This window comes from Rhinoraja longicauda, chromosome 9, assembly GCF_053455715.1.
Source record: "Rhinoraja longicauda isolate Sanriku21f chromosome 9, sRhiLon1.1, whole genome shotgun sequence".
NCBI classification, from domain to species: Eukaryota; Metazoa; Chordata; class Chondrichthyes; order Rajiformes; family Arhynchobatidae; genus Rhinoraja; species Rhinoraja longicauda.
The window spans coordinates 7,406,201-7,429,562 of NC_135961.1; the positions used below are offsets into that span (position 1 = coordinate 7,406,201).

Sequence of the window (23,362 nt, forward strand, 5' to 3'; positions counted from 1 at the left end):
TGCAGCAATGCCGGCGTCCGGGTAACCCAGGCAACCGTCTGCCAGAGCAGCTCAATGCGCAAAGCCGGGCCGTGGTTATTATTACTATTATTAACAGGGGCTGGTCAGTAATTCTATTTATAAAAAAGTCTGTCTCTCGGCACCGAGATGTAGAAAGTTCCCAAAGTATACAGGCCAACCGATACTTTTAAGGAGAAAACAGGTAAACGATTTCAAGAGCCATTCACTGATTGAAACTGCTAATTTTAAGAGAATCTCTTTAACCCAACTATTAAGCAATGCAATGCAATTGGAGTAGTAAATAACCCACCCGGTTGTTAACCGCCGCCTCCTCACAAAACATTTCCAGCATTTTTATCTATTAGCATTCTCTTCTTAACATTCGTATTTTCTCTGTCTATAATACATTCAGATTCCGCTAACAGTTACTAAAATTATAAAAACGCATCGTTTCGCTCTCGCTGTCTCGTTAAACTTCTTCACTTTTAGATTATTGCGATGTTAGCAACGGACGCCCAGACTGCGCAATCTCAGCAACGAACGAGGAAGTGAAGAGCAGCAGTGTTGGATGTGCAATTGTTAGACATCTAAAATTAAAAAAAACAGAAAATGTAGGAAGTGCTAATTTATCCGAAGAAAAAATAGAAATAACATTTAAGTTTGCAGAGCCTTATATTCAGAAGGAGTTCTTCAAGGTACAGAGCAGGCAGAGGGGATGGAATAAATCCGGAATGGCTATGCTGTAAAGAATGTTATCTGGTCAACGAAGTCAGAGGATGAGAAAACAGACAAAAGAATGCAGAGTAGGAAGACACGACCTGCAGGCCAGGCTGTGCAAATCTAATTTCAGAGAGAAAAATGAAGGAAAAAACGGAGCCAGTGGCAATGTCATAGATGGGCGACTGATCTAAACAAAGAAATCAGATTACCTGAAGCTGTAGTTTTTTTAATTGAATCCAGAAGGCTGCAACGTACCAGAATGGAAGGCGAGGTGCTATCCTTCAAGCTTGTGTTGGGCCATGTTCGAACAATGCAAGAGTCCCCGCATGAGCAGCTCAGAGTGGGATGGATAATTGATGTGGCAGGGAGCAGGAGGCTCAGGGTTGCCTGCGTAGTCTGAATGCAGGTGACTTGGCAAAGTGAATAGCCAGTTTGTGTTTAGTGTCTCCAGTGTGGAGGAGACCACATTGTGATCACTAAACTCGTTTTGCAAGATGGGAAGAAGTGCAAGTGAATCGCTACTTCACCTGGGACGTCTGCAGTTCTTTCCTACACACGTGTATTGGGGCCACTGAAAGGTAGGAAGGGAAGAGGTTAAAGGACGTTCCCACTCTTCCATTCCCCCCAGTTCCCCCTTATTATATTTTTCCTTGCAAACAAAGATGATGAGACACTTGTCTTGCAACTTGAGCTTCTTGTTTTCTGCACTTTAATTCTCCATCCCACTTCCTCTATTGGTCTGTGGCCTCCTGCAATGTTATAAAGAGACAATAACACAAGATGGAGGAACAACATCTAATTTTCTTTGCAGACTCGTTGCAGCCTTCTGGACTCAACATTGCATTATACTCATCCAGATAACTTGATTTCCCTGTCTATATCACTCATCAGTGATATTGACTAACTTCATTATTTTGTTTTTTTTAATCTCTCTCTGAAACATAAAATTGTACAGCATAGGGACAAGATTTTCAACCCACAATATTTGTGCTTGCTATGATGCCAATTCAAACTAATCATATTTGCCTCGTCATGGTCTGTGTCTCTCCATCCGTGCTTGTTCATGCGCTGCCTGAATGCCTTTTAAATGCTACAACTGTATCCGCTTCCACAATTTCAACTTGCAGTGTGTCACCTACCACTCTCTGTAGAAATAAACTTGCCTCACAAATCTCCTTTAAAATTTTCCTCCTTTCACCTAAAATCTGTGCCCACTAGTATTTCACATTTCCATCCTGGGGAAACCATCTACTCTATGCCTCTCATTGTTTTACATACTTCTTTCGGATTGTACAAGTAGACAAGTAACTTAGTATGTGTAGGAAGGAACTGCAGATGCTGGTTTAAACAGAAGATGGACACAAAATGCTGGAGTTACTCAGCGGGACAGGCAACTTGGTATCATGTTTGGCAAAAACATTGGAGTTGTTCCTATGTTGTACTATTCTAAATTCTATAGGTGGTTTAAAAAAAAGCGCAGGGTGTATTTACCTTTATTGGGGCATTAATATAAAAATTGGAGAATCAACCTTCAACACTCCAAAAAACAATCTAAATTTGTCCAACATTGTTGATAATACCCTCTAATCCATGCTAAATCTGTGATAATAATTAATCCAAAGCCTCAACGATCTTCCTGTAATGCAGCAATGGGAATGGCACACAATACTCCAAATGTGGCCTCATCAAACTTTTAAACAACTACAAAATGACTTTCCAGCTTTTCTTTTGGTGCTAGGTGAACTGTTGGAATTGAAGGCCGATAAATCCCCAGGGCCTGATGGTCTGCATCCCAGAGTACTCGAGAGATCATGGATGCTTTGGTGATCATTTTCCAATGTTCTATAGACTCTGGATCCGTCCCTGTGGACTGGAGGGTAGCTAATGTAACCCCACTTTTTAAGAAAGGAGGGAGCGAGAAAACAGGGAATTATAGACCAGTTAGCCTGACATCGGTAGATGGGAGGATGCTTGAGTCGATTATTAAAGATGTTATAGCAGCACATTTGGAAAGCAGTGACTGGATCAGTCAAAGTCAGCATGGATTTATGAAGGTGAAATCGTGCTTGACTAATCTGGAATTTTTTGAGGATGTAACAAGTAGAATGGGTAAGGGAGAGCCAGTGGCTGTGGTGTATCTGGACTTTCAAAAGTCCCACACAAGAAATTAGTGTGCAAAATTAGAGCACATGGGATTGGGGGTAGGGTATTGACATGGATAGAGAACTGGTTGACAGACAGGAAGCAAAGAGTAGGAATTAACAGGACCTTTTCAGAATGGCAGGCAATGACTAGCGTGGTGCCGCTATGATCAGTGCTAGGACCCCAGTTATTTACAATATATATTAACAATTTATACAAAGGAATTAAATGGAACATATCCAAGTTTGCGGATGACACAAAGCTGGGTGGCAGTGTGAGCTGCAAGGAGGATTCTATGAGGCAGCAGGGTAAGTGGGATTGGTTGGGTGAGTGGGCAGATGCAAGGTAGATGCAGTATGTGAGGTTATCCACTTTGGTGGCAAGAACAAGAAGGCAGATTATTAGCTGAATGGTGTCAGATTAGGAAAAGGGGAGGTGTAATGAGTCCTTGGAGTCCTTGTACATCAGTCACTGAAAGTAAGCATACAGGTACAGCAGGCAGTGAAGAAAGCAAATGGCATGTTGGCCTTCATAAAGAGAGGATTTGAGTATAAGAGCAAGGACGTCCTACTGCAGTTGTACAGGGTCCTGGTAAGAGCACACCTGGAGTATTGTGTGCAGTTTCGGTCTCCTAATATGAGGAAGGACATTCTGGCTATTTAGGGAGTGCAGCTTACGTTCACCAGGTTAAATCCCGGGATGGTGGGACTGACATATGATGAAAGAATAGGTCGACTGGGCTTATATTCACTGGAATTTAGAAGGATGAGAGGGGATCTTAAAGAAACATCTAAAATTCCAAAGGGATTGGACAGGCTAGATGCAGGAAAAATGTTCCCGATGTTGGGGGAGTCCAGAACCAGTTTAAGAATAAGGGGTAGGCCATTTAGTACTGAGATGAGGAGAACCATTTTCACCCAGAGAGTTGTGATTCTGTGGAATTCTCTGCCACAGAAGGCAGTGGAGGCCAATTCACTGGATGTTTTCAAGAGAGAGTTAGATATCGCTCTTAGGGCTAACAGAATCAAAGGATATGGGGATAAAGAATAGCCTACACCTGCACCTATTTTCTATGTTTCTATACCTGACAAAGCAAAGTACACTGTCTACCTTTTGTAACCTCCTATCTAATTGTAATGCCACTTTCAGGGATCTATGGACTTAGACCGCAAGATACTTCTATATACGTCAATGCTGTTAAGGGTCTTGCCATTTACTGCATACTTCCCTCTTACTTTGGACCTCCCAAAATGCCCCACTGCACACCTATCTGGATTAATGTCCACAATTCCAACTGAACAAACAGAAACAAATGGAAGTGGAGGCCATTCGCAGCCTGATCTGCCAGGCACATTTGCCCATTCTGCACTTTTCATCTCCTACATCACTTTGTCACGGTTTTCACTCTTGAGTTGCTCATTCACTCATTGACCAGAAAACTTTGTTTACATTGTATACTCCCCACCCTCCCGGCAGCTTAATGAGCTTCTTTTCCCTTTCCCAGTTCAGGCAGAGTCTTCAACCTGAAACATCATCTCTGTTTCTTTTACCACAGATGTGGCCTGACACACTGAATATTTGATGAAATGGCATTTAACATAATAGATGACAGTTGTTTGGATGCAGGAAATGCAATAACTTTACTCCATAGATTCAAATGTTAAAGTACATTCAGATAAAATTGCAACGTTGTGTTGGTGTTACATCGTAATTGTTGTAAAAAATGCATTCAAAAATGCAGAGAAGTAATTTCTTCACCAAGAGGATGATGAGACTTTTGAATTCACTACCCAGTGGGGCTGTGGCAGCTGAGACACTGAGTAGATTCAAGGCTGAGATTAGTAGAGTTTTAGATGTTAAAGGAAACACAGGGTTAGTCCGGGCAAGTGGCTCCGAGGTAATTGATCATTCGTTATATTACTGAATGGCATTGCAGCCACAAGAAGCTGAATGGTTTATTCCTATTTCTGTTGCATCTACAGAAACAACATTTCACAACCTAAAGATAGCATGAGAAGCTTTACACTGAAAAAAATCCCTTGTAATGATTATACAGAAACAAAATAATTATCATCATTTGAGCAATCATCCCACAGGCAACAATATTCTTCAAATACCTTGTGGATTAATTCGCCCTTCACATCTGTTGAAGGATACGTGGAAGTAGTACCGTGAAGATTTAAGGCCAGCGTAGATCAGCCATGATCACATTGAATGGTAAAGCAGGTTTGAAGGGGCTGGTGGCCTACTCCTATTTTCTTGTGTTCTGTCTTAAACATCAGTTCATGGATGTTTCAAGTTGACTCCATCTTAACTGCAAACCTCATCCTACACAAAATTTACACCTCCACCTGCTTTTTGCTTTCGATTGCAATACTTTTTGATTTCTATGCTTTGAATTACTCCACCAGTTTGTTTTTTTGCTCACGTGTCAACATCTGCAGTCTCTTGTCTCCAGATTTCTATCCTAACTTTGCTTGTAATAAAGCTTTCATTTCTCCGTATCCATCTTGAACATGGTTTGCTCACTAAGCGTGTTGTTTCTTTTTCTCCTATTCTTGTAATACAGGCCAATGCTTGTCCAACTACTTGCTTCTCCTGCCTGTTAATGTTTTTGTGCTTCCTGCACAAGAACACCTAGATACTTTGATACTCCACTCTTTTGTAATCTGTATTCATTTTAGAACCATTTGTATTGATGATTTGAATGATAGCATCTGCAAACCAAAAGAATTTCTTGAAAATAAATAGTGTATTACTTTGTCTCTGTTAACCTTTTCAATTTTGATTAGCATACTTATTCATTTTAAGTGGCTTCATCACCGTGGCAGCTTTGCCAATGGTGTAAAAATGGTCATCATCTACTAATTTAAACATTCACGCATTTCCATGGAACCTCACAAACCGAAAATTGGGATAAAATACCCTCTAAATGAAAACAAAATATTCTGGAACTTTGGAACCAGTTGCCCGGTTTCCAAGTTAATTTTATTTGTGTTGTCTCAAAACAGTCCATGTGTATTTTGGTTGAGCTTCATAATTTTTCAAATACAAAATACTGGTTAAAATCAGATAATAATGGTTATTACTTTTTTGTCCATTGTCCTGATGTTTTTTGCAATTTAGGAAGAATCAGTAATGACGAACGTTGCCTAATGGTGTTATTTTGGCAAATAGTGAACAAATATCCATCATTAAATTCACAATGGCCAAAGTGAAATTGGGTGCAACAAAATCAACTGGTAGCCTGAAACACAAAAATATACACGGAGAACCTAATATATCAATCAAGGAGCCTCTGGGTTTTACAGGAATATCAGGCGTAAGCATGCCCATTCCAGAAACAAAATCAGTGACCACCAATGTTGATGCCATAAAAGTACATAAAGGGCAATTAAAGAGAATTCCATATGGAAGTGAAAAACATGAACATTCTACCAAAGATGCTACAAGTAAAGTAAGCTTAAATTATCATTATATCCTTACTTGTTAACAATATTGCCTTCAAGTGTCCTCCAAACATTCTGTTGAATGCTGTTCATTAGTATCTGCCAGTATATCTTCTTGAATATTTGCTCTTGAGCTCAGGATCGATCTTCCCATCTATTTTTCTGACCACTACATTATTGTTGTTACATTTGTTAATGCGGATATTATTTATAATTTTGAAAAAATGTTCCCGAAATACATTTTTCTTTAGGGATTGTCCCTGATGTTCCCACTTGTTCTTTCCCTGGAGCGGACTGCTGGATGTTCTTTATATTCTCTGACATTTTGGTCATTCTACTTATGGAGGCAACACTCATTTACTTGTCCCTTTCCCATCCGTCTTCTGTTATCTTTTTGTGCCCACTTACCTTTTGTCACAGCCCAACTGAGGGAGGGTAGCAGCTGTTACCAGGGTTTTAATACATTCCTCAATTTGTACGAGTTCTCCAGATGAGATGATATATCCCCTTCATGGTCGTACTGTTATGTAATCATATACAACCCCAAAGCCATATCTGCTGTCAGTATAAATATTTACACTCTGTTCTTTCCCGAACAAGGGGCCCTGTCAAGGTTATTAATTCGCCCACCTGCACCAATCTAGTCCCTGGGATTTGTTCTCCTTTTAGCACTCTTCTCCATTATAATATTTTTTTGATCCATCCACATAAAATTACTCTACATCTGGCCTCTCCAAAGTATTTCTCCCGTCTTGCCACTCTCTTCCAAACACTCGTGTTTTCCCTTCCTTCACCATCAGTGAGGCTGGATTCACTGCACTATGCTTGATTGTATTTGCTCATCAGCAGGCAATAGATCACTCTGCCATTTCACTCGTCAATTATCTGATACTGCTCATAACTTACCTGTTTCTAAGAGTTGCACTATATTGTGGTTTGGATGTAAAACTATAGCCTCCATCTGTGTGATGGGTTCTGAGATTTCCACTTTCCATGTTGGTGTTTGTACGTCAGTTACCTAAAATTGGAGAATTCAATGTTCATAGCATCGAGTTGCAAGCTACCCATGTGGAATATGAGGTGCTGTTTCTCCAGTTTCTCCAGTTTACGTGTGGCTTCACTCTGACAATGGAGGAGGCCCAGGTCATACTGGGTGGGGAAGTTAAACAGTTAGCATCTGGGAGATCCAGCAGGCCTTGGCAGACTGAGCGTGTGTTCAGTGAAATGGCTCCCTAGCCTATGCTTGGTGTCACCGATGTAAAGGAGGCTACACTGGGAGCACCAGATGCCGTAGATGAGTTTAGAGGAGGTGCAACTGATCTCATTCTTTCTCCAAGTTTTTGTGTTACTACTGGTGTCTAGTACCCTCTCTCATTATTACAGTACGTGGAAGGGTTAATTCAAATCTGGGAATCTTAGAGCTGAGAGGATGTCAGTGCTTGATTGATTTTAGCAAATGCAGTAAACCTTCGCTATTACAGACCTCCATATAACAGATTTTGGTTATAGTGGACCGAGGTGTATGTTTATGGTAACAACTGGCGGAGTGGCACACGGCACAGCGTTGGGCAGCGGAAAGGCAGCAGCAGGGAGAGAGCAAGCAGTAAAACATTCTCAACGAGCGTTGCATTGGGCACGGCTTTGCAGCGGCTGCCACAATACGAGGTCCCGGGGTGTTGGATGCAGGCGCAGCATGCGCCACTGCTCTCGTGTCAACTTAGAAACTCATGCCTCAGTCACCTGGTAATGGCGCCCACTTCCTGCAGGTCACCCAGTGAGCTGGTGGCATGCGGCTTGCTTGTGGTTGCGGGAGCAGAGAGAACAAGCAGCATGAAGGTGGCGTGAGTGCCGGGCCCGTCCCTGGCAAACTATGTGTGGGACCAGGGCCTCTGCACCTTCCCGCCCTGTGAATTCCTGTTCGTAACTCCCCCCCCCCCCCCCCCGCCTCCCTTCTTCCCACCTGGCCTTGGATTGAACTAGGTAATATTTACCTCCCTCACTCAGTTATAGCAGACAATCAGCAATAACGGACTCCATCTCCCCACCTGTGGTCTGATATCAAGAAGATTTACTGTAGCTGAGTTTGTTCTTCCCCCCACACTACTTTATCTCACCATTGTTTGCTCCCCCTCGTGAGTTCCTGCAGAGGTTCGAACAACTACAAATTAATTTCCACAAAATTCCTACAGTAATTACATAATTTTAATTTTAAAAGACACATGGTGCTGGAGTAGCTCAATGTGGGTCAGGCAACATCTCTGGAGAACATAGGTGACAGTTCGGATCAGGATCCTCCTTCAGACTGATTGTAGTTGGGGGGGGTTGGGGACAAAGCTGGAAGAGTGGAGGGGCAGGATGGTATCTGATGAGTGATAGGTGGAGACAGGTGAGAGGATTTTTTTATAAGCAGGTTGGACAAAGGACAGAGGTGAAGGCAAAAGGTGGGATGTGTGAGATAAAGATAGAAGAGATGTGAATTATGAAGCCAGAGAAAGTGGGTGATATTGCAAAGAGTGAAGCTGGCAGTCAAAAATTGCAGCAGGATCTTCATTTGTTGCTCAGGTGGGCTGTGGAATGATTGATGGAATTTAATACAGAGAAATGTGAGGTGTTGCATTTTGGAAAGTCTAACATGGGTAGGGCTCTGAGTAGTATTGTAGAGCAGAGGGATCTTGAATGTGGCGTCACAGGTAGATAGGGTGGTCAAAATGGCTTTCCGCACATTGGCCTTCATCAGTCAGAGTATTGAGTGTAGAAGATGGGAGGTCGTGTTACAGTTATATAAGATGTTGGCAAGGATGCATTTAGAGTATTGTGTTCAGTTTTGATAACCATCTTATAGGAAAGATGTTGTCAAGCTGGAAAGGGTGCAGCAAAGATTTATGTAGATGTTGTCAGGACATGACGGCCTGAGCTATAGGGAGAGGTTGAGCAGGCTTTAGGACTTTAGTCCTTGGAGCACAGGAGGATGAGGGGTGTACAAAATGTACAAGTGTACATAGTGTACAAAATCATGAGGGGAATAGATCGGGTAAATGCACAGTCTTTTGCCGAGAGTTGGGGAATCGAGAACCAGAGGGCCTAGGTTTAAGGTGAGGGGGGAAAGATTTAATAGGATCATGAGGGGTAACTTTTTTACACAAAGGGTGGTGTGTGTATGGAATGAGCTACTGGAGGAGGTGGTTGAGGCACGTACTATTTCAATGTTTAAGAAACATTTAGACAGGTACATGGATAGGATAGGTTTAGAGGGATATGGGCAAAACATAGGCAGGTGGGACTAGTGTATATGGGACATGTTGGTCAGTGCGGGCAAGTTGGGCCAAAGGGCCTGTTTCCATGCTGTATGACTCTGGAAAGGAATATAGGTGGTAGAGGAGAAATGGATGTGAGTCCACATGGGCAGTCTAAATGGCCGGTATCAAATTTTCTCCCATAACAATGGTTCTTAATGTTTTGACAAGTTTTGAAAAGCTACTGAAAAATTGTGGGTGAATCAATTTCAATGGGAAGTATTTGGAATTACCACAAAGCAGGATAGAGAAATACTTTCTCAATAATATTTAGTGGGACTTGAATGCTTTACTTACAGTATGTGCCTAATGAAACACCATCATAGTTTGAGGTTAACTGGATCAACATTTGCAATTATTAAATATGAAATAATATAAAGTGGAATTAATTAATTCAGTGCTGACAATTCTGTGAAATGTACCAAGTATTATTTGGGAAAACATCAACATGACTTCAGTAGTACATAATTATTAACCTGGAAGTTATATTTATAAACCTTGTGTGCAAGATACATCTTCGGGATGCACTGGGACGCATCCTCAGGGATGTGACCTGGGGTCATGGGGTGTTTCAGGTCTCACAACATCAGAGACCCTCGCCCAGGCGACCCAGCCGGGGTTGATCAGGCCCCGACTTGCGTCCCAGCAGCAACTGCCCACGGATCAGCCCTCTTAATCCAAAGCCATCTAGTGGCTTTCTCTGCGGCTTCGCTTGCGGATTGAATGGCCCTCTTCTTTGCCAGCCCCGTAATGCCCAACTGGTTGAGGACTTTGCAGAGTGAGCGTCCTGCAAAGCCTCTGCAGCCCACCTCTATGGGTTCATAGCGTGTCTTCCAGCCTCTGTGCCGGCACATCTCCACCAGCTCCTGATACTTTGCGCGTTTCCTTTCATTAGCTTCTTCCATACGCTCTTCCCAGGGCACTGTCAGCTCCAGAATGATCAGCTGTTTTGTCACTTCGGAGGTGATGATCATGTCTGGCCGGAGTGATGTTGCTGTGATGTGCTGCGGACATTTCAGCTGTTTGCCCAGATCAACATGCAGCTGCCAGTCAGTGGCCGTGTAGAAGAGGCCCACCCTTGTTTTTGGTTGTGGGCGAGGCTTCTCTCCAGCTTTGACAAAAGTGATTGATTTCTTCGGGGCATGGTGGCATTTAAATGTTTATTCAGAATGTTTTTCTTTCATAAATCCTAATCATCTGAAAATTGTGAACCAGTCATGTATGTATGTATTGGCAGGCTCCCATGTATGATCAAAAACAATTGACGGAAAGAATCAGAATGTTGGAAAAAGAAAATGCTCAGCTAAAAACTCAACTAAAAGAAAAAGAAGTAACGATAAACAGTATCAATAAGTTAATGCAACAGAAGGTAAGTGCCAAATAGTAACATTATCAATGCTAGAAACAACGGGAAACATATAGCCAGAGCCTCCATTTTCTTTCCTTGTATCTTTAATAGCCCTGGGGTCCATTTCATCTGGATCCAGTATTTTATCTACCTCAAAAATGACAAAGATGCTGTCCAATGCTTTGCACACTTTTGCTTTATCTACAAAAGACAGACTGAAACATTTATTAAGAATCTCTATTTTCCATCGTAATAGACTAATTGAATCATACAACATGGAAATTAGTCATTTGGCCCACCACATCAATGCTAATCAGTGAAAACCTCTATGTATTAGTCCAATTTTACAGCACTTGGCCCATAATCTTCTACACCAAAGTAAATCAAGTGATTGGCTGGATACTTTTTTTGAATGTTGTCTGTAACTCTGCTTCTATCATTCTATCCACCAGTGCATTCCAAGTACTCATCATGATTTGGGTGAAAAGATTCACTTCAGATTCTTTGTGAATCTCCTTCCCCTTACCCTAAATATTGTTGTGTAGTTTTATTCATCTTTGATAAGGGGAAATGTTCCCAACTTACATCCTTCATCATTTTATATATCTCAATCACGTCCCCATGCGTTCTTGCATTTTCCTTCTTGATTATGTCAATTCGTCACTGCCATGAATTTGCTTAGTTAGCAGTTGAATCTCCATAGCCCCTTAGAATAGAGCATGTCAAAGATTCACTGCCAGGTGGCTGTAAGACATTTCTTTCTTTCACTGACCCAACTCTATATTTTGAAATGATGACTCCCCTGCTTTAGTCTAGACACCTCAACCTGGGGAAACATCACCCCCAAAACTGCCCCGTTAAGTCTTGTAAAAGTTCTATGTTTCAATTAGGTCATTTTTCATTCTCTAAACTCCAGAGAGTATATCCCAGGATGCTTAATGCTGCTCTATAGGATACCCCCAACTCAATCACCTACCCTCTTCAGGTGCAAATTGGATGAAGCTTTGTTACATTCCCTCCAATGATAGAGAAGCTAGACCTGTAAACATTATTCCAAGTGCATTTGCTCAAGGGCTCTATATAAGTGCATTTAGACATCTTTAGACTTGTTCGCAATCAAGATGAACAAACTGCTGTTCACTGTACCTGCACATTAACTTTCATTGATTTGTGTACAGCTTTACCCAGGTCCTTTCAAGGATTTGTCTGAGAAGAGAAAATGTCATGTATCAAGTTTTGCTGATGATTCTAAATTAGATGAGATTATGAGTAATAAGTTAGAAGCTTCAAGAGGATATAATCTTTCTTAACGCAGAGGGTTGTGGCGGTTCAATCAGAACCGATTGATGGATTGCTGGATATTAAGGAATCAAAGGATATGGGAATAGGACCAGAAGATTGCATTGAAATGGAAGAACAGACATGAAGGGCAGAACAGGTTTCAAGGGTCAAGAGTGTTCAACAGAACAATGGAATTCTCACTTGCTGCAGGTTAACAGGCCCATAAATGCAATAACGCAGAGATAATATATAATAATCAAAAATACAATAAAGTAGTAACCATAAAAATGCAAAAACTGAAGTCCATAGCGTATTCAAAGACACAGTCCATAGAAGATCATGGTTGCTGAGATTAGTGTTGCGTCGTGTCAAGAGCACGATGATTGCTGGAAAGAAGCTATTCTTGAACCTGGTGGTCACTGTTTTTAATTTCCTGTATCTTCTTTCTGATAGTAGTACCAAAATGAGAGCATGGCCAGGGTGGTGTGGGTCTTTGATGATTTTGGCTACCTTTTTGAGGCAATGCCTCCAATAAATCCCTTTGATGGAGAAGAGATCAATACCTATGACTGAGCAGTCTACCACCTTTTGGTCTACTCTCTTTGGCCTGAGCGTTTGAGTTGCCAAACCAGGCCGTGATGCAGAATTCTCTCTACCGTACACCTGGAGAAATTTGATGGAGTATTGTTAGCATACCAAATCTTCTTAATCTTCTAAGAAAGTAGGTGTTGATATGCTTTCCATGTGGTTGCATCGATGTGCTGGACCCAGGACAGATCTACAGAGATATACATGTCTTATGGAGAACAACATAAGTTCTCCTACTTTTTCCTACTTTCTCCTACTAAATCTCCTACTTTTTCAGATTTGTGTCTAATTAAGAACGCAAGAAATAAGAACAGTGGTAGATCAATTGGCCTCTCATGCTTGGTGGTACATTAAATGGCTGACCTTTCACCTAAACACCATTGCTCTTCAATAATCTATATTCCCTGATTTCTTTGAAATGCCGAAATCTATTGATCTCCATTTTGAATGTATTCCATGGCTCAGCAACTGCAGCCTTCCAGGTTAGAGAATTCTAATGATTCACCACTGAATTAAGAACTAATTATTTTGCTACAGTTCTCAATTCTTTAGCCAACATAAACATCCTTCTTACACCAATACTGTAAAACCTGCTAGAAATGCTTCACAGAAGTTGACTCTCATTCTGTTAAACTCTACAGAGGTAGAAGGATGCAAAGAATCCACAGTTTAAGAGGATTTCAGGAAGGACTGCTGTGATATTGGTGCATTATCATGAACACTCTCCCTACTTCGACTTAATTTGATGGAGATAAAAGGTTACCTGATTGTAGTAAAGAAGAAAGCTCTTCATGCTGTACTGTTCTGTCATCATTTTAATTAGACAAATAAAAGCAGCATTGAGGCTTATCCTGATGGTTTAATGTGTAAATGCATAGAATGCTGAAGTATGTACAAATTCAATTAGACTCTGAAGAATCATGGGTTAATTTTTTTTGAATGTGTATATTTAATAAATCAAAGCTCTTGTTCATTATACGGTATTATCATTGATTTGGGGATTTTACGCTAGTCGGAATAGGTTAAAAGGGCCAGGGTTTCCAGTGTTCATTATAAGCAGTTAATCCCTCTTGGTGAATTAGATGTGTAAGGTTAAGTCAGACTCAATTGTGATATCTCTAATCTTCAACTGCCAATATTCATCGAAACACTAGAGAGCAGAATGTTCATTTGTAGAGGTACAGGCGGAAATGAATTATTATCCAGGGGACTGGGAAGAATTAAAGGATAAAATCAAGGAAGATCATTAAAAAAATACTTCACAATAAAGAAACGAATGAGCACAATTTACATTGTACAGACATAATATACCAATAGTAATGCTAAACTTTTGTGGAGATATTCTTTAGAAATAAATGTCTGTTAATATTTTTTTCCACAGGATTCTGAATATAGTCAGTTAGTTAAAAAAGAACAACAATCCCATGAACAGACAGAAGAAAGATTAAAACAAGCTGAATCTTTGGTAGCAGAAAAGGTGCAGATTCTTTATGAGTCTAGAAAGCAATTTGGAGAAAAAACTGAACATCTCAATAAGTTGGTTAGTAATTTACACAGCAGTTTTTTTTTAAAGAAGTATATGCAAGATCCAGTTCATCCCAAACTTGCTAAGCGTTTGTTTTGCTTCATACAGCATGAAGAAAAATTAGCTACAGTGATAAAAGAAAATTCATCAGAAATCACATGCAGAGATGAGAAGATCAGAAAATTGAAGCAACAAGTTTCGGAAATTCTAGAAGGAAAATCTTGGTATTTATTCATGTGTAAATTTTCCCATTTGTACTTATAGATGTTGCTGGGGTTCATCTGCACTCCTGCTAACAATCCTTGGATAGCTGCCCTAAGTATGCACGACTATACAATAAATTACAGCAGGGTAATAAAGTTGTATACATTGCTATTGAATTTAATGCTACTTTTGCTCATAGTGTTTATATAGTCACAGATACCAAAACAGTTGCAACATCTCCTCAATGACACCAACAAAGTTCAGAATTTGATTAAGACTCTTAACTTTGTGTACTTACACCACGTGATATACAGTAAACCCTCATTTTGAACGGACCCCTTTATAACGGATTTTGGTTGTATTGGACAGACCTGCCGATGCCACCCCTGGCTTGCCCTCTCCAGCGGTTTACAACCCCAGCTTCCAACAACATTGGCTCACAAGGTGCACGCAAGCCCTCCTTCACCTACTGCATGGCCCGGTTGACACAGTTGTTGTTGCGGCTCACATCGTAGGCCCTAACGACAGCATTTTCTTCAGGCTGCCGCCACCGACAGGACGCACTTGGTAACTGTGGGGACTCCTTCCCCTGTCAGCAGCCACCGGTTCTTCCTGTCGACCGTCGCTTTGTTCGCTCCCAGTCTACTAACACCTCCCTAACCTTCTCCCATTGCTCTGTCCAGTCGGCCTCTTCTCCCACCCCGCTCCATCACTGATATATTCCACCTTGGAGTCACTGATATACTCCACCTTGGAAGATGTCAGTGACTACGTGGGAGAATGAGGAGGTGGCAGTGGAGGATGGAACAGCAGAGCGGTCAAAGCATGGTGGGAAGGAGGAGGAGGAGGCAATGGTGGAGCAGGGAGCTGCCTGAAGAAAGAGCTGATGGTCAGGGGCTACAACATGAGCCACAACAACAGCCGCGTCAACTGGACATGCAGTAGCTGGCGAAGAAGGGCTCGCTGGTGCAGACTATCGGAATTGGCGCCTAGGTTTAAGGATAAAACGAAACAAAGTGCTGGAGTAAATGTGAGGTTATCCACTTTGGTGGCAAGAACAGGAAAGCAGACTATTACCTGAATGGTGGCCGATTAGGCGAAGGGGAGATGCAACGAGACCTGGGTGACGTGGTACACCAGTCATTGAAAGTAGGCATGCAGGTGCAGCAGGCAGTGAAGAAAGCGAATGTTATGTTAGCATTCATAGCGAGGGGATTTGAGTATAGGAGCAGGGAGGTTCTGCTGCAGTTGTACAGGGCATTGGTGAGACCACACCTGGAGTATTGCGTACAGTTTTGGTCTCCTAATCTGAGGAAAGACATTCTTGCCATAGAGGGAGTACAGAGAAGGTTCACCAGATTGATTCCTGGGATGGCAGGACTTTCATATGAAGAAAGACTTGATAGATTCGGCTTGTACTCGCTGGAATTTAGAAGATTGAGGGGGGATCTTATAGAAACTTACAAAATTCTTAAGGGGTTGGACAGGCTAGATGCAGGAAGTTTGTTCCCGGTGTTGGGGAAGTCCAGAACAAGGGGTCACAGTTTAAGGATAAGGGGGAAGTCTTTTAGGACCGAGATGAGAAAGTTTTTTTTCACACAGAGAGTGGTGAATCTGTGGAATTCTCTGCCACAGAAGGTAGTTGAGGCCAGTTCATTGGCTATATTTAAGAGGGAGTTAGATGTGGCCCTTGTGGCTAAAGGGATCAGGGGGTATGGAGAGAAGGCAGATACGGGATACTGAGTTGGATGATTAGCCATGATCATATTGAATGGCGGTGCAGGCTCGAAGGGCCGAATGGCCTACTCCTGCACCTATTTTTCTATGTTTTCTATCTAACCCAACAGACAGAATCAGTCTGAAGAAGGGTCCCGACATCACCTATCCTTGGTCTCTAAAGATGTTGCCTGACCCACTGAGTGACTTCAGCACTTTGTGTCTATGTATTAAACATCATCTGTAGTTCTTTGTTTCAACTATAAACAATGATATTTTATTCGGTTATAGTGGTCAATCGGCAATAACGGACACCATTCAAATGGACACCACCCTATGGTCTGTTTAACACGTGTTCACTCTATTTAATCAATGTTTGGCTATATTTTTTAATCTTCCTACAGTAGTCAAAAATTAGCAAGTTGAAGGGTATTACATTGAGAACCTAGTTCATCATGACTTTTACCATCGCTAAACAGGTGCAAGATGACTGCCCCTTGTTTAGCATAATAAATTCTAATGGGTGCACTATATGGTCATTGGACAGCATGTCAACTATTGCTTGGGCAGCTTGCAGCCCAGTGGTATGTTCCTACTCAACTATTACTTCAGTCATAGGCCCACTGGTAAAAAAACATCAGAAGCACCCTGGTGTCAATTTTTACTTCCTTTGGGAGAATTACCCAATCGTGAGTGTAGATCTGTGGAAGTAAGACACTACATTCTGGAGTAACTCCGCGGGTCAGGCAGCATCTTGGGACGGAAGGAATGGGTGACGTTTCGGGTCGAGACCCTTCTTCGGACTCTGTGGAAGTAACCCTGTTTTTTTTCTGTAAACCTATTTGATTTCTTCATGAAATCATTGGAGTTAAATCTCTTTAGAATATTCAAGTCTAAAGTGTGGTGACTGGAACTGGATACAATATATCAGGCAACTTAATTTTACATAGGTGTGTAGAAATCAACTGCAGATGCTGGTTTACACCGAAGATTGACCCAAAGTGCTGGAGTAACTCAGCGGGTCTCTGGAGTAAATGATGGTGACGTTTCGGGTCGGAACCCTTCTTCAATCTGAAGATGGATTCCAACACAAAACGTCACCCATCCTTTCTCCAGAGATGCTGCCTGACTCGCTGAATTAGTCCAGCAAATTGTGTCTATCTTTAGTTTTATATAGGCTTCGCTTTAGTACACTCAATCTGTTTATAAAATCCAAAATCCTAAGTACTTTGTTAGTATGTTTTGCCATCTTAGAATTTTTGCATAAAATGGCCAGTCCTTGCTTTTTGCACTCCTTTTACAACTGGTAGTTTTAATAAATAAACTGACTGATAAATTTTAGTAACATTTGTACAAAAACTATTGAGTTTTTTCAGTAATGAAAACAGAAAATGCTTTATCCATCTCGTAGGTCAGGCAGCTTATTTGAAAAGACAAGCAGAGTTAATGTTTCAGGTTGATTACTAAGGGCCTCAGTTTTAAATGAATGGCCCTTGTTTTGCTGCAATATCCACTTGTTTGCAATCCTTTCACTACTGTAAAGTACAATATCTATCCTGCGATGCCTGTCTGAGGACCTTGTATGTGACTAAGGCCACTCTTCATTCTTCCACACTTAAAGCAAAATAACCCCAAACTATTCAGCTTCTCTTGTGAGAACTTCTCATCCCAGGGATTAGCCTGGTGAAATTCCTTTGTTCTGCTTTCCATGACACTACATTTGTTTTAGGTAAGGGAACCAAAACTGTGCAAAGAATTCAAAATGTGGCCTCACTAACAATCCACACAACTGCACCAAAACCTCCCTATTCTTAAATTCTAGACTCTTTGCAATGGAGGCCTAAATACCACTTGCCATCTTAACTACTAGTTGGGCTTGCTGGCTAATATTTTTGTGATGAATGCAGTGCAACATCTTGATGGCTATGAATTTCATTATAAGGACATCGGAAAAACCAGGATAAACACTTTGCAGCTATACTTAGTATATTCTTGTGTGTCTTTTAGTTTAAAAAAAAGGAAAAGGAAAAGCTGCACAAGAATATTGTGGAGACTTGGAAAATGGATATGTGGGATATACTGCACCAATCATATAAGCTCTTCCACAGCTTTGGGCTCTATTTCTGTTTGAGTCACTTTTGAAGATTTTTTGAATGAGATACTAGCCCAATTAAGTAAATTGTAAATATTTACTGCGATGTTTTCCTGATCTCTGAAGGGAACGTCAGCAACAATTGCATGAACTAAAAAAGGAAGTAATACGATTAACAGAGGAAGCAAGTGCACTTCAGAAAAAACTTAAGTTGCACCAATCATTCAAGAAGGTAACTTAATGATGGATATTATCAGCTCTTTTATTGTATTTTTCAAAATGGGTCTTCTCATTATTGATCCTGTAATGTCAAACCCTTAATCAGGGCTGCTTAAGACAGTTGAAATGCATCAGGTTTCATCCACACATGGTCAGCTTTGCCATCAGTGAAGTAGAGGATGTTCCTGAAATCTCTGTGTCTCGGAATTTCATATAAAGGATCAAAGCAAGATAAGCAGGTGTATGCTGTTCGCAATAAGTGATGAACATGGAACAGTACCTAAAGGAACAGCCCTTCAAGCTGCAATATCTGTGTCAGAGATGATGGCAAATTAAAGTAGTCCTTTCAGTTTACCTGTGTTTGAGGGATGGATGGGCATTAAACGCTGACCTTGTCAGGAACACCAATATCCCGCTTACCTCCAGGTCAATGTTTCTGGATAAAACATATGCTGCCTGACTGCTGTGTTTTTCCAGTTTTATCTTTAATTTTTAACAATGTCTTTGGTCCTTCCATGAATCCTAGGCTTTGTATACTAACAAATAGAAAGATAGAATATAACAATGAAGTGAATGGATGTTGTTAATACAGAACAATTGCGAGTCTCTCTGGGGGACCATATCCCAATGGGATAGACAGAATGAAACCGGTCAGAAAATTAGATAAATAGCACAATGAGTTTTTAAAAATCCTACAGGAAATTATATATGATAGGAAAAGGATCAACTGCAATGCCCCAAGGACTGGAGTCAATGTCACACGCCTGCTGTAGTCTTGTGCATGAATGGCCAAAGAGTGAACTAGGATTGAACAATAATAATGGTGGAAAAGAGAAAATTAGATAAATAATAGATTGTTGCTTGTATGTTTTGCAAATCAGTGAAACTTTAATGTTGCTACTGCATCAAGTTGTAAATAATTATGCAGGTTGTTGGTTTTCTTTAGGATTGTAAAAACTGCAGGTGATTGACATTGAAACTGGGAGACAACCTTACCAGTAAGATTTAAAGAAAAATATGACGAACTACACAAAATCTTCCGAAGCTTTGAAGAGCAGAGTTTGCAGCAAGTACATTGGAACAAAAATGAATAAATTGTCTTCACATTGTCACTGTATTTTCAAACCAAAGTGAAAGTCCGCACCACTAAATTATATTGATCTCATTTTGTTCTTGAGGGCACTTAATTTATCTCACAATAAAACTAAACAACTTGTTTTTATCTACAGGACTATAACATGTTCTGAGGCACTTAAAATATATATAGAGCAAACTGTGACACCAAGGCACAATGAGATCATAGAGTAGAAGATCCAAGGCTAGGCCATAAAAGGGAGATTAAAAGGCTAGACGTATGCATAAGGTGGAAGACAAGTAAGGGAACAATGCCCCGACCCCAACATAAACCATTAAGTATGCAGATGTATTGATATACATTTAACTTACCCCTCAAAGTAGTTAAAAAATTAAATTCTTGAAGGACTATCTTAAAATGAAGAGGTGGAGTACCCCAGAGCTGAGGCCTTGGCAGCTGAAGCCACAGACACCTGTGATGGAAGATAGACGGAAAATGCTGGAGTAACTTAGCAGGACAGGCAGCATCTCTGGAGAGAAGGAGACATTTCACATTTCTTCTATCCTGAGATGTTGCCTCCAGCATTTTCTGTCTATCTTCAGTGTAAATCAACATCTGCAGAGCTATTTTTGGATGACAGAATGGAGTAGAAAAATCTTAATGATTTTAAGGCTGGAGAACATTTTAAAATTGGAAGGAACAAGGGCTTTGAGAGATCTGAAAACAAGAGTGAAAACTTCAAAATGGGGGCTTGGTTACTCACCACAATTGCAAGAGGAAAGAGGTATTCAGTGAATTAGACTTGAGAGTCAGGACATAGGCCATTGAGTTCTAAGTGTCCATGTACAGTGCATTCACAAAGTATCCAGACCCCTTCACTTTTTCCACATTTTACTATGTTACAGACTTATTTTAAAATGGATTTAAAAAAAATTGAATCATCAATCTACACACAATACCCCATAATAAAAAAGCGAAAACAGGTGTTTAGAAATGTTTGCAAAGTAATTAAAAAGAAATAACTGAAATATCACATTTACATAAGTTTTCAGACCCTTTACTCAGTACTTTGTTGAGGCACCTTTGGCAGCGATTACAGCCTCAAGTCTTCTTGGGTATGACGCTACAAGCTTGGCACACCTGTATTTGGGTCATTTCTCCCATTCTTCTCTGCAGATCCTCTCAAGCTCTGTCAGGTTGTATGGGGAGCGTCGTTGCACAGCTATTTTCAGGTCCCTCCAGAGATGTTCGATTGGGTTGAAGTCTGGGCTCTGGCTGGGCCACTCAAGAACATTCACAGACTTGTCACGAAGCCACTCCTGTGTTGTCTTGGCCGTGTCGCTTAGGGTTGTTGTCCTGTTGGAAGGTGAACTTACACCACAGTCAGGTCCAGAACGCTCTGGAGCAGGTTTTCATCAAGGATCTCTCTGTACTTTGCTCCGTTCATCTTTCCCTCGATCCTGATTAGTCTCCCAGTTCCTGCCGCTGAAAAACATCCCCACAGCATGATGCTGCCACCACCATGCTTCACCGTAGGTATGGTATTGGCCAGGTGATGAGCGGTGGCGCTTGGCATTCAGGCCAAAGAGTTCAATCCTGGTTTCATCAGACCAGAGAATCTTGTTTCTCATGGTCTGAGAGTCCTTTGGGTGCCTTTTGACAAACTCCAAGCGGGCTGTCATGTGCCTTTTACTGAGGAGTGGCTTCCTACCATAAAAGCCTGATTGGTGGAGTGGTCACTCTACCATAAAGGCCTGATTGGTGGAGTGCTACAGATATAGTTGTCCTCTGGAAGGTTCTCCCATCTTCACAGAGGAACTCTGGAGCTCTGTCAGAGTGACCATCGGGTTCTTCGTCACGTCCCTGACCAAGGCCCTTCTTCCCCGATTGCTCAGTTTGGCCGAGCTGCCAGCTCTGTGAAGAGTCCTGGTGGTTCCAAAGTTCTTCCATTTGAGAATGACGGAGGCCACTGTGCTCTTCGGGACCTGCAATGCTGCAGAAATTGTTTTATACCCTTCGCCAGATCTGTGTCTCAACACAATCCTGTCTCGGAGGTCTACGGACAATTCCTTCGTCTTCATGGCTTGGTTTTTGCTCTGACATGCACTGTCAACTGTGGGACCTTATATAGACAGGTGCGTGCCTTTCCAAATCCTGTTCAATCAATTTAATTTACCACTGGTGGACTCCAGTGAAATTGTAGAAACATCTCACGGATAATCAATGGAAACAGGATGAACCTAAACTCAATTTTGAGTGTCACAGCAAAGGGTCTGAATACCTATGTAAATGTGATATTTCAGGGTTTTTTTAATTACTTTGCAAAAATTTCTAAACACCTTTTTTCACTTTTTTAGTATGTAGATTGATGATAAAAAATGAATTTAATCCATTTTAAAATAAGGCTGTAACCTAGCAAAATGTGGGAAAAGTGGTCTGAATACTCTCTGAATGCACTGTATACGCTTTTTAAGGGAGGCAGGCAAGGAATAAAATGGAATAGTTGAATCGAGAGGCAGCAAAGACATGGGAGAGCATTAAAAGTAAGGCAATTGTGGAGTCAACTATTGTAGATGCGGAAATAGTAGTCTGGGTAATAGTGTAGTCTCAAGCCAATCATTGATTTAAAAGGGCCAAATATTGCAAACAGTCTGGTTCATTTTCACATAGATGGTTGAAAGGATGGAATCTATTTCTCGGAAGTTAAATTTGAGATGGAGGATGAAGTCAATGGCTTTGGTCTTTCCAGTATCTAATTGGAGGAAATGTCTATTCATTAAATCCTATACATTGGAGGGACATAATTTAGAGACAGAGGAAGGGTCAAGCGAAATTGGGTTGACATAGAGTTGAGTATTATCAGTGCGGATGTGAAAACTCGTACTCCATTTCTGTACAATATTGCCAAGACTTTTGGAAGACAATAGATAATAGTATATATGAAGAGGTTAGTCATTGCAGGTGATTCTCTGGCGATGATTGTGGCGGTATTAATGAAAGCAGAACTTGGAATCCCTCTCTGCTAGATATTGTCGGAATGGTGTCATAGGAGGATGATGTGATTAAGCATGGCGAAGACTTCAAATAGGCCATGGACAAGGAGGAATGATTTGACTCTGTCACAGTTACATAGGATGTAAGTTGTAACTTTGACAATGCTAAAAACCTACCTGGGTGGATGCAAGAAAAGACTTCTATGAATTTAGGACCTTGCACCGCATTAAAGAAATAAGTGAAAAATCAGCAGTGGTTACATGAAGGATTTTTGAGGAGAGTGATGACGGCAGATTTGAAGAGGTGAGGCCTAGTCCCAAAGGAGATGAGTGAACAATATCAGCCAACATGGAGAACAAGAGGAGAAGGTAGGTGATCAGGAGTTTAACAGCAAATAGATTGCGGGAGCTAGGGAGTACTCTCAGCTAGAGTCTCTTGGGGAGTCGCGTGGGCCCGATCCACAAGCCAGGTGGCGAGGCCTGTCTGGGCCGAAGGAGCCTCAGCGGTGGCAGCGGGAGACTCGGCAATGGGAGCTTCGGCGGCAACATGGGCCTTGGCGACAGTGGAGCCTCGCGGTCGATGAGAGTGAGGGGGGAAGGGGAAGACAATGGGGATACGGCGTGGGGGGAGGGGGGGCGCCGTGAGGGACAGTGGGAGAACAAAGGGGGAATTGGTGTGGGGGAGTGGGGCACTCTAGTTTAGAATCCTCTGCCCAG

At 41.5% G+C, this 23,362-nt stretch overlaps 2 protein-coding genes across 7 annotated transcripts in view; one reads left to right on the plus strand and one right to left on the minus strand.

Annotated features, from left to right (window-relative positions):
• sanbr (SANT and BTB domain regulator of CSR) overlaps nt 1-1,107 on the minus strand; it is a 54,302-nt gene extending 53,195 nt beyond the window's left edge. Inside the window, exon 1 of one of the 2 annotated variants that reach the window (XM_078404737.1) lies at nt 930-1,107. The gene's annotated coding sequence lies outside the window, so the exon portion shown is untranslated. The remainder of the gene's footprint in view (nt 1-929) is intronic. The other variant, XM_078404733.1, reaches the window with a different exon arrangement.
• On the plus strand, nt 19-23,208 carry LOC144596459 (uncharacterized). Of its 5 annotated transcripts, none has more exons than XM_078404739.1 (8): nt 19-202; nt 490-611; nt 5,989-6,319; nt 10,842-10,973; nt 14,203-14,361; nt 14,455-14,570; nt 18,485-18,590; nt 19,524-23,208. In XM_078404739.1, exons 3-8 carry the CDS (start codon nt 6,068-6,070, stop codon nt 19,542-19,544), a joined length of 786 nt encoding a protein of 261 aa, XP_078260865.1. In that variant the 5' UTR covers nt 19-202; nt 490-611; nt 5,989-6,067; the 3' UTR covers nt 19,545-23,208. The 5 variants fall into 5 exon arrangements, with proteins under 5 accessions (XP_078260865.1, XP_078260866.1, XP_078260864.1 ...); XM_078404740.1 differs by lacking the exon at nt 490-611 and adding an exon at nt 5,015-5,079; XM_078404738.1 differs by lacking the exon at nt 490-611.
• Nucleotides 23,209-23,362: the final 154 nt, after the last annotated feature.